Source organism: Corythoichthys intestinalis, chromosome 15, assembly GCF_030265065.1.
Source record: "Corythoichthys intestinalis isolate RoL2023-P3 chromosome 15, ASM3026506v1, whole genome shotgun sequence".
In the NCBI taxonomy this organism is placed as follows: domain Eukaryota; kingdom Metazoa; phylum Chordata; class Actinopteri; order Syngnathiformes; family Syngnathidae; genus Corythoichthys; species Corythoichthys intestinalis.
In genome coordinates this window covers 24,371,199-24,383,158 of record NC_080409.1, presented here as the reverse complement: position 1 = coordinate 24,383,158, position 11,960 = coordinate 24,371,199, and the positions used below count along the sequence as shown (strand labels likewise).

The window sequence follows — 11,960 nt, the reverse complement described above, 5'->3', positions numbered from 1 at the left end:
TTATCTCACTTTTGAATAGGTAGAAAAGATCCGAGCTGGACATAAATGGAGTTAGAGACAAAATTTTTTGGATGAAATTTAATGACATCTGTCATAAGCATTCATTAATGCCCATGATAGTGTCATGTCACAATTATGACAGTCTTATGAGCCTGTTGTCAAATAAAGTGTTACCTATTAACCCAAATAAATCAAGAAATAAGCCGTGCTGGACTAAAGCCGCAGGTTTAAAAATGAGGGGAAAAAAGTAGCGGCTTATAGTCCGAAAATTACTGAATGTTATTTACAAAGTATTTTAAGAAAAGCAGTTGAACATAATAAAAAAATTAAAATGATTAATTAATGTGATACCCCAACTAGTAAATTCACATCTTGGAGGAGTCCAATTAAAAAAAATGTTCATAAAGCACAAAGGCATCATAACATCCCTTCGCTGTTTTAAATGAAAGTGTGACAAATTAGATTTACATTTATAAAAAAAAAAAAAAAAAAAAATCGGAAGCAGTAATTTGAGATAGCTACTTTTTAATAAATTTTTAAAATGTGCTACCTTAACATTATTATCCTGTATGATCATTTTATTATTCAATCAAGCGCCAAGCACATTTTCACACCTCGGTCCCCGCCACAACCTTACAGGCCTGGGGAAACCACAGGCTGGCAGGCTGGCGCCAGCTCGCACAACTCGTAGAAAGGCAGCCAAGTCCAATCAATAGCTCTGCATTTCCTGTCCATTTGCTCAAGTCTCTTCATTAATAATTACTGCCTGGCACTGCTTCACCGTTCTGGCTGGCTGGGCCAAGCGGAGAGGGCTAGGTGACCTTTGCCCGCCCCCGACTTGAATCGGATCACATCACAGACACAATGAGGCGACACGGATCACTTTATTCTTGAGCTGTACATGTGCCATTTCCCTCTCAAGGGAGTCGTATCAAGTCAAGCTCGAGTTAAAAACCAAACCACTTATTAAACAGATCAAAATATTGAACACAACATGATTATTTGGGGATGCTTATCAATTGGGAAAACCAAATAATGCAGATGAGGTTACTTGCTTTTTATGGTATGTTTTCTCCACTTAATCACAACTGAATACAATTCGTAAAGATTACGTCAGAAGTTCTTTTTGAACTGATGATCCAACTGGAGGGTGGGAGGGCTAGCATCCAATAAATGTTCGTTCAATGCCTGCCACTCTCCCGCTTTATATGAATTGGACATCTACTAGTGATAAACTTCAAAACTTCGCGGAAGAATGAACATTCGCTGCCAACCTACCACCTCAAACGGATTAGACGTGTACTAGCATATTGCGCAGCATCTGCGTGCTATTTCTTCGTACTCCCAAATACCGATGACGTCAATTCAGTGCCATATCTGTACCGATGGTAGTATCAGTTTAGGTGCAACAAATAGAAAATAAAAACCATCCAACTATGGTGTCAAACATCATAAAACATTATTAGCTGCACACATTTACTCAGTGACTGCCATTGACAACAATAAACGTCCATTTCACTTAAACTGTGAGGACTGGCAGTGAATGCTCATCTGGGAGGGGCGAATGAACGAATGTCTCCCATTCCAAATGAACTGGATATCTAGTGAAGTCAATGGTAGCCAGACTTAAAAAAAAAAAAACGCTTACCTTCAACGCCCAACTACGCCATGGGCATCAAATGTAAATTTGATTCATGTCACAAATACACTATTACATATAAATATATATACTGTATATATTTTGTAAGGACCATCTACAATGGGGCATCACATTCACAATTTAACTTGGCAGTGCACGCAATTTATGGGCGAGCACCTGTTTTGGTTTGTTTTCGTAAGTCATGTAATTCTGCTCTGTGTTCTCCATTCTCCAACAGAACTCCAGTTTTAAAATCACAAGTATGTGAGTGTTTGTTTGCACATTAAAGTGAATCCTGGTCAAAATTTCATGATGGCGGAGGCGATGTTTTCCAAGGCGGACCGTGCCTCGGAGGAGGGGAAAGCCTGGATGGCCTCCAGAGCTCTGTTGCCATGGTAACAGCATAAATTGACCGCCGAGCTCACGCCTTTCTCTGACTTCACCGCTGCCAAAAGCTGTTGAGAGACAAAAACACACCTTGTTTTTATGCCGTCACTCTACTGTCAAACTTTTGGACAACAAACAAAAAAAAAGTTGAATTAAGTTATTAAGTGAGCAAGTTTTTGCACTTCAGTTGACGCTAATAGGTGTCACCGTGGAAGATTTGGGAAAGCATCATAGATAGGAACCACATGTTGCGTGTATACTCATCATCATATCATCATAAGCTCTTGGTCCGTGTTCAACCACAGGGGGCATTGGCCAATTTTATATATCAGACAATAAGGTGATATATTGTGATACTTTCTATCCCAAAAGGTTATTGATATGCTCCTGCCAAGAATCGAGATATCGTTTTAAGAAGGTGTCAATGTCTAAAAAAAAAAAAAAAAAAAAAAAAAAAAAAAAAAAAAAAAGATCCCAACAAGTTGCTACCAAAATCTTCTATCATAATAGTGTCTCAGTTAACTCTACGGCTGCATTGACGGTGCTTGACGCCCAATCCATTTAGACTGAGAACGTTCGTTCATTCGAGACCAGAGCATTCCCAGTCATTCTCTCCGTTTTACAGGGCATTTAAAGGTCACTTGCGGTTCATTTTAGGGCTTTTAAAGGTCATTTTCTGTTGAGTTTGAGTCACTGCCTACTCTTTTGGGTGATTCCCAGGTCACTTCCTGTTCTGCAACTCAAAATAAACAGGAAGTGACCTATTAAATGCTCCAAAATGAACAGGAAGTAACTGAAAATCAATAGGTAAATGACTTTAAATGGCCCAAAATTACATCATTGCCTGGCATTGGCTGCTACTGACGGCCATAGACGTTCAATCCGTTTGAAGTGGGAGGGATGGCAACATCCGTTCATTCGCTGCCACCCTCCCAGTTCAAATGGATTGGACGTCTACAAGTGATAAACGCATTCCAATTCACAGCAGAAACTTGTTTTTCTGTTTTTTAGTTGTTTGTAGAATATCCTAGAATGATTTCCTGACCAATGTATCGATAATCGTTGTATCGCCATATCGTCAGATCATCGTTATCGTGAGCTTTGTATCGCAAATCTTATCGTATCGTGAGGTACCAAAAGGTTCCCACTCCTAAAGGTGATACAGTAGTACCTCTACTTAAGAACGTCTCTACAAACAGATATTCTTAGGTTATGACACGCCTCAACGGGAAAATATTGCCACTTCTTAAGAACAAAATGTCAGGTTACAAGTGTCAAAAATATTATGAGGTACTCTAAAAGATACGTATACTGGATGCTTTCTGCTTTTAAATGTCGCGCCATACGATCCTGCTGCCTTCTTGGTCATTACCTTTCACATCATGCATCAGTAAAGCAATTAGCCTGTTGTTGATGACGTTTCAATTTGGGTGTCGCAGTATTAGGTCGTTCACAGGTACGACTGTGTTGTTGTTGTTTTAACAGGTTGACGTCTTCGCCAAAACAGTTTCCTTGCGTTTTTGTCTCACAAAGATTTTTTTTAAGCCCACACATTGTTCACTAAATTACTAGCACATTGGTCACACAAAAGCACAGGTCTCCTTGCATTTTCATCTCATGAAGAGTGAGATAAGCGATAGGCACCATCTTGAAAGAGAAGGAAACCATCACAGCGGTAACACCTTCGAAGATTGTGACTATCCTTTCATGCAAGAGGAGTCAGTTTCATGATGGGATAGAGACACTTCTCCTCTGGACTAAGGAAAAGGAAATCGCTGGAGACACAATCACCAAAACGGTAGTTTGCCACAACGCCAACACCATTTTTGATCACGTGAACGAAGAGGACATCGCCTCACTCGAAAAGGAAGATATATAACTTTTGTGGCTGTCAAATGATTAAAATTTTTAATCGAGTTAATCACAGCTTACAAATTAATCGTAATTCAAACCATCTCTAAATATGCCATATTTTTGTGTAAATTATTGTTGGAGTGGAAAGATAAGAGACAAGACGGACATAAACATTCCACATACTGTACATAAGTACTGTATTTGTTTATTATAACAATAAATTCACAAGATGGCATTAACATTCTTTCTGTTAAAGGGATCCACCGCTAGAAAGACTTGAAGTTCTTAAAAGATAAATTTGAGTAGAAGTTATAGTAGTTTTATATTAAGAAAACGAACGTCTCCTGCTCTGCCCAAATGCATGATGGGAAGTTGGCAACCATGACTGTCAGTAGTGGCTGCAAAAACAATATGTTCTGTGTTGTGTTCAATTAAGCGTGTTAAGAAAAAGATCGTCTCTTGCTCCGCCCAAATGCATGATGGGAAGTTGAGCAATCATGACTGTTAGTAGTGGCTGCAAAAAATTACGTCAATAAAAGGCGCGGGCCAATGAAGGCCTGTGTCCACTCGCATTTCTCTGCCTTTTTGCTTTCAGTGTGCTAAAACGGCATCATTGTAAACCGTTTGAGGCAACGCATGAACGGGTCATTCCGCGCATGCGTTAATTGCGTCAAATATTTTAACGTGATTAATTTAAAAAATTACTTACCGCCCCTTAACGCGATAAATTTGACAGCCCTAATAACTTTTCTTTTTTTCCTTTGCATTTTGTTTTATTATCTACTTTATTATAAGTATTAATGGTTAGGTTAAGTATACGGAATGATTCAAATGTGTTTGGCTGTTTTATTCTGATTTTATCCCGATTATGAAATTGAATGTGACGTTTCAGTAGTGCTTGGGACAGATTAGGGAATTTACATGGAAAAAACATCTCTACTTAAGGAATTTTCAGGTTTCGAGACTACTTGCAGAACCAATTAATTTCGTAAGTTCAATTTTTTTAGGGTTTGCGATATATTGCGATATTAAAACTACAAGACATTTCACCAAATAACTTGAATAGCTGTGTTTGGCATAGGCCTGATCGATATTGGAAAAAATTAACATTGCGAATATATTTTGCCATTGCTTCACACTTACTCCTTGTTTGAGCTGGTGCTTTTTTTCCTAAGGTGCACCAGCACAAACTGCAGGTGCACACACATTTTTCATTGCATCACCTTTGACGCCATACTTTTAATCACTCTCCATAAAATTCATATAATTAATTAATTAATTCCTTCAGCTTCTGAAAAGTTTATCTTCAGGAGGATTACAGGGGTGAAGAAGCCTCTCACAGCTAACTCAAGGCAGAAATAGGGGTACACCCTGAACTGGTTGCCAGTCAGTCGCAGGGCACATATACTGTAGACACACAACCATTCATGCACACACTCACACCTACAGACAATTTGGAGTGTTCATTTTTTTTTTGTGAGATGAGATTAAACCCATGATCCCAGACTGGGATGTGCTAACCACTGTTCCACCGTGCCGCCTTCATAATGTGAACTATTTCTAAACAACAATAACGTAGAAAAATGCTTGTCTTTATTAAATGCTTCATTGTGTGAGTCCACTCAAATTTACTCAGGCTTTGACGCTCATGCTGCTGAGAACAGCCGCTCACCTTTAATACATTTGATCGTAGAGCTAACGAGTGTTCTCTGGTCAGATCAAAGCTACAAACCCGTCAATCATCATTAACTTTAAGTAGCAATGCCAGCTTCAGTGGTGACCAAGAAAAACAGTTTGGTCGCACTGTTTAGGAGGTGTGAGAGGCTGTGGCGCTGTGCGAGCATGAAGCAGTAAAACAAGTTTGCGTGTAAAAAATAAAATAAAATAAATTGCACGTCCTTGCGATGCAAGTATTGCGCCTCCGCACAACGCAATGACCATGTTCAAACGATATATCGTTCAGGCCTAAGAGGTACCACTGTATAGTTGAGTGTTCAAAAAACCCAAAAAACAAAGACCCCCCCCCCCAAAAAAAAAACAAACCCCCCCCCGCACATCCTTGTGATGCGAGTATTGCGCATCCGCACAACGCGATGACCATGTTCAAACGATATATCGTTCAGGCCTAAGAGGTACCACTGTATATAAAATGGTCAATGTTTTTACTATATTGCACAAGAAGTCAAGATAGTAATTACAGGGTCCCCCCAGGATTGATAAATCTAAATTCAAGACTTTAAAGACCTTTTTTAATGCCATTTCAACTGAAAATTAATACTTTTCTCGCACCCATTATTTAGATCATGTTGAATCATATTAAATAAATAAAGCACTGAACATCATATTTAACCTCAATTACGAAGTGTGTTTGACAAAAGAAGGCACATATATTGAAGATACAATTAAAACACATTTGTACACACCGATGTAACTTCCTCCCTCTTCGCAGTAAGAGGAAAAGCGGTAAACAAACATCGCAATTATAAACATAGCAAGCTGGAAACAGCTAAATTAAACTGAAAACATGACCAAAATTAAAATGTCAATTATTACGTCGGGCCGGGCCAGGGTTCTTTCTTGCTAACTTTTTGAAATAACTATATATTAACGATGTATGAATAATAAACTAAGGAATACTTGTTATAAAATAAATAATTTGGATAAAAAAAAGAAGGCACTGTATGGTCATTGCAGAGCCAGAGCGTGCCTATACGCCCTTTTTAATCTTCCCCTCGGCGAGTCAGCAAAACCGCATCTGTTTATTTATATTTAACAAACTTTTCCAGCGTTATTTCGTTGTGTAAATAAATTTATAATGATCATAAAAATATGTAGTCTATTTAAACATTAAGAAAATGTGCGTTTTTTTTCCCTGCCAACTGAGAATTCGTTATAAAAGACAGGCTTTTATGCAGACATCGTCACAAATGTTATCACACAAAACGCGGGTCGGGCTTTAATACCCGCGGACCAGTTCGGGTCGGGCTAGACTTTTTAGGCCCGATTTTACCTCTAGAGCTTAAACTGGCTGCAGTTACTAAGTCGGGAATGCTCCCTCCGGAAAAAAAAAACACGATTTGACCAACATTATGTTTAACAAACTTTTCCAGCGTTATTTCATTGTGTAAATGCATTGTAATGGTCATAAAAATATGTAGACTACTTAAACATTAAGAAAATGTACGTTTTTCTTCTGCCAACTGAAAATTCGTTACAAAAGACAGTTAAGACATCGGGAACGCTCCCCTCTGGAACAAAACGCAATATGACCAACATTGTGACAGCCGATGCCGACCAAAAATGACGTAATATCCGAAACAGATCACCAATTGACTCATTTGAAGTATATGAATGGTGGTCTGTTTTGGTGTTCAGAATCCTCAATACTTCTGCCTGCAGGGTTTTCGTTCCACCGACAAACGGACACATTCCCGATGCAGAGGTGGATGGATTCTCCGTTTTACTTGTTGTGGTGGTTTGGCACGCACCAGTTGCATTTCGATTTGTAGTGCAGTGCATCATAAAAATTCTTTGCGTCATCTTCGTTACGGATTATTAAAAAAAAAAAAAAAACAACAACAACTTCGTCACGGATATAATTTAGGTTGCACTGAGATGTTCTTGAAAATTAAGACCACGGTGAAAAAATTCCAGACTTACAACAGCTAATTTAATACTTTTAATACCTTTAATAATGGAAAGCTAAATTCAATGCTTTTTTAATACTTTTAATAACCCGCGGGTACCATGAATTAACGTGACAACAAGCCTACACACAACTTCTCACTTGGCTGTCACGATAACAAATTTTAGTAGGCGATATATTGTCTTTAGGGCTGTCAAACGATTAAAATTTTTAATCGAGTTAATTACAGCTTAAAAATTAATTAATCGCAATTAATCGCAATTCAAACCATCTATAAAATATGCCATATTTTTCAGTATATTATTGTTGGAATGGAAAGATAAGACACAAGATGGATATATACATTCAACATACGGTACACAAGTACTGTATTTGTTTACAATAAATCAACAAGATGGCAATAACATTATTAACATTCTGTTAAAGTGATCCATGGATAGAAAGACTTGTAGTTGTTAAAGATGAATATTAGTATAGTATAGTATAGTACGTATAGTTATAGAAATTTTATATTAAAACCCCTCTCAATGTTTTCGTTTTAATAAAATTTGTAAAATTTTCAATCCAAAAATAAACTAGTAGCCCGCCATTGTTGATGTCAATAACTACTTACACAATGGTAATGGATGCTGAAGCCAATAAAAGCAGTCGCACCCGAGCGCCAGCAGAGGGCGGAAAAACTCCATAAAACACAATTAACAAGTTGGCCTTTCACTATACTGACATTTAAATCTGTCTGAGCGGGGCTAGTGCGTTAATTGCGTCAAATATTTTAACGTGATTAATTAAAAAAATTAATTACCGCCCGTTAACGCGATAATTTTGACAGCCCTAATTGTCTTATAAATAATAGCTGATATGCGATATTGTGTATTTCTTTTTAACCAATTCTGAAGTGTCACCTTTTAACCGCAGGTTTACGTTATGGAGAAGACTGCCAATTTTTTTATAGCAGGCTAAAGTGGTTCGTACATTGTCTTTTTTCCATTAGACTCAGTGTAGCAATGCTAATTTTTACAATGTTTAATGTAGATGTGTTTCCTATTTTGTATGTCTGAAACTTAAGTCTAGGGTGTGTTGATGACCAATAAACATCTGTGAAAGAAACTGGATCCTCATATGCATTCAACACGCATGCAAACACACGCACGCACAAATGTATGCACGCACGCACCAATAGATAACAGCCAGGAAAAAATGACCAACTTCATTTTTATTTACCGTGCGATTAATTGACTTATTTCATATCGCGACAAGATTACTTCTCACTATGTGTCCTTTCCCGATGAAGGCAATCCTCCCACAATGGCAGTGTCTTTGAGCCACACTGTCTCCTCCACAAATAGGCCCTGGTAACTAATCTATCCTCCTTTGGTTTCAGACAGGACTAAATAACCCCTACGAACAACGCCACTCTTACACACCTCGCTCTCCTTCCACCTAAAGAGACCCCTTTCACACCTTTGTAACTATTCGGTGGCATGGCATGACAAAAACGCAGTGAGAACAAGTCAAGCAACAGTCCTTACCTTGGAAAAATCAAGCTGGTTCCTCATTGTTTTGGCCTGATGGAAAAACAATTTAATTAAAACTTTTTCTGACAAAAAAGATGTGGACTCTTGAGTATTAGAATTTTTTTCAGGTTGCTGTACTGGTGCCACAGCCATCCATTACCTGCTGCAGTTGCTGCTGCCATCGCTCGGGGCCAATGATGTGGCGGTGAAAAACCACAGGGGCGGCGCTAAAACTGAAAGACACCTGCTCGCCCACGTTGCTTTTCACAAAGGGCTGCAGGTCAGAGTTAAGCTGTAGGAAGGAAGACACACCAATTTAACAATCCCAAAAGGAAGCGTGAGTCACTGCAGGTGAGCCTGCTTAAAATGAGCAAAATGAACGAAATGCGCTGTAACTAGCACAGCTTGTTCAATGCAAAAGCCTCTATAATAGGACACATTTGAACATGAACCCATGCTAGCATTTTCTGTCGCTACACAGACCAGCAGACAGCCAGTCACAGCAGGAGAGGAACTAATATAAAACAGCATTACTGGAAGTGGGATGGGTGCAAATTGCAGTGGACCATCATTAAGCAATTCACGGTGGGCTCTAAAATGGGAAAAATATCATTGGGGAAAAAAAGCCTAAAATAAAAATCAATACAAAAATTTTCTACCCAAAATTTTAATTTTTACTTTTTTCTCCTTAATTTATGGGTTGTAAACTAAAGTACTAATGATGAAGGAAATTGTTGCTATAAGGAGTGCTCTTTTTCTACCAAGTATTTTACATTTTTGATGATTACAAACAAAATTTATAGGTCAAACGCATTGCATTCCAAGAAACTCATCAATCTCTGGTTTGCCGACAAACAATAAAGATAATAGAAATGATCTGTTCCAGGGCCAAATCCAGGGAACAATTATAAAACCTTTACAAGGACTTTCAACAACAAACTTTAAATGGCACTAAGAGTATATAAACAAACAAACAGTCAAACAATTGAAAAAATGTGTAGATACAAAAAGACAGGTGTAAAATCATCTTCCTAAAAGTTCTGTATTAACGTATTTTGCTTTTTAAATCCCCGTTCTATGGCGAAGCAAAACTGGCTTTTTATTCCAAAATGTGGCACTCTGAGGCAGATTGACTGGCACAACCCCCCCGGGGGGGGGGGGGGGGGGGGGGGGGTACCTCATTGTGGCATTTATCATTATTTATTGAAATAGATTTATATTGGTGAATGCACAGATAAACTGTAAAACCAGAAGTTGGAATCTTCTGGAAGCCTGGATTTTGTGTTTAAATAAGTGCTTTCGGAGACGGGCGTTTTAGTGAGTTCAATTATTTTATCTAATTTTTGGCATTTCAATTTTTTTGTAATTTTGTTTAATAAATACAGTTTATCACAAAAGTGAGTACAGCCCTCGCATTTCTGTAGATATTTAAGTATATCTTTTCATGGGACAACCCTGACAAAATGACAGTTTGACACAATGAAAAGTAGTCTGTGTGCAGCTTATATAATAGAGATCATTTATTTTCCGCTCAAAATAACTCAAAATATAGCCATTAATATCTAAACCCCTGGCAACAAAAGTGAGTAGACCCCTTAGAAAAACTACATCCATAAATGTCCAAATTGAATACTGCTTGTCATTTTCCCTCCAAAATGTCATGTGACTCGTTAGTGTTACTAGGTCCAGGTGTGCATAGGGAGCAGGTGTGTTCAAATTTGTAGTGCAGCTCTCACATTCTCTCATACTGGTCACTGAAAGTTCTGACTAATTACAAGTACATATCAACTTTTTTGTAAAGAGAGAAGTTTGTTCTCTGCTCAGTTGTGCTGCCATCGTTGTCCCACCTATCGCGAGTGTCTGAGCAGACTCTACAGCAGGGGTCGGGAACCTTTTTGGCTGAGTGAGCCATAAACACCACATATTTTTAAATGTCATTCTGTGAGAGCCATACAATATCTTTCAAACTAAAAATATAAGTAATATGTGCATTTTATGTAATTTCAACATTTTTAAAGTACAATAAGTCTCTGAATTATTTTTAATAACTAATAAATTTAATTAAATAATAAATAAACAATATTAAAATAGTTATTTTAATATTTTGCATCCACAGATAGATTAACCCTATGTTTAAAATGTATGTAATCTTATTTTGTTGTGTTTGTGAAAAATATGCACACAAGTTTCAGCCTGAAAAGACGGTTGTACTTATGGTTTTAAACCAGCAGGGGGCAGCGTTCGCTTCATGGCGTGCATGGGCAATAATTGTATTCATTTTAGAGCAAATAAGAAATGAGTCGTCTTTGCAGTAATGCGAGACGGACGTTGTAAACTAGTATTTTTTTCTTTATTCAGGTGAGAAAAAGAGTATAATTTGACTGTGTATATTAGCGGATTGCTTCATTTTAGGATGATTGTGATGTGTACTGTGTGTTAATATAGTTCCGAAATATGTTCATCGTTAAGTATGTTTATGTATGACTGCAGATGTGTTCGTAATGGCGAGCGGATGACGAGTGAATCGTAGTAGTGTCTAAAATGCAGCAGTTAAATGTTTTGTCACAAAAACTTGTTTATTAATATAATCAAATAAAAATTTGCATTTCAGAGCGAATAAGAAATGAGCCGTCTGTGTGCAGCAATGTGAGACGGACGTTGTTTTTTTTCTTATTTCAGCTGTACTAGAAAAATTAAAATAAAACAAAATTAAATGTGTAGCAACAGACTAAAGCATCTGTCTGCACCACGCTACAGATGCATAGCTATTATTTCAACCGACTACCACACACATCATCAGGCTTTTCAGACGTTCTCCACTGCCGCACCTGTCCTGAATGTCGCCTGATCACTGGCTTGCCAATGGAAAAAATGTGAGCGCCCCTTACTGGTTGCTCTTTTTAACGCTTCCCCTTTGGCC

General features: G+C 37.9%; 1 protein-coding gene across 1 annotated transcript in view; it reads right to left on the bottom strand.

Annotated features, from left to right (window-relative positions):
- Nucleotides 1–155: 155 nt before the first annotated feature.
- The window catches only part of pdss2 (prenyl (decaprenyl) diphosphate synthase, subunit 2), a 44,722-nt gene continuing 32,917 nt past the window's right edge, over nt 156–11,960 (bottom strand). Inside the window, exons 6-8 of the mRNA XM_057858512.1 lie at nt 9,201–9,332; nt 9,056–9,091; nt 156–2,094 (exon numbers count right to left, since the gene is read on the bottom strand). Coding sequence (XP_057714495.1) covers nt 1,939–2,094; nt 9,056–9,091; nt 9,201–9,332 — 324 coding nt within the window. The 3' untranslated portion in view covers nt 156–1,938. The remainder of the gene's footprint in view (nt 2,095–9,055; nt 9,092–9,200; nt 9,333–11,960) is intronic.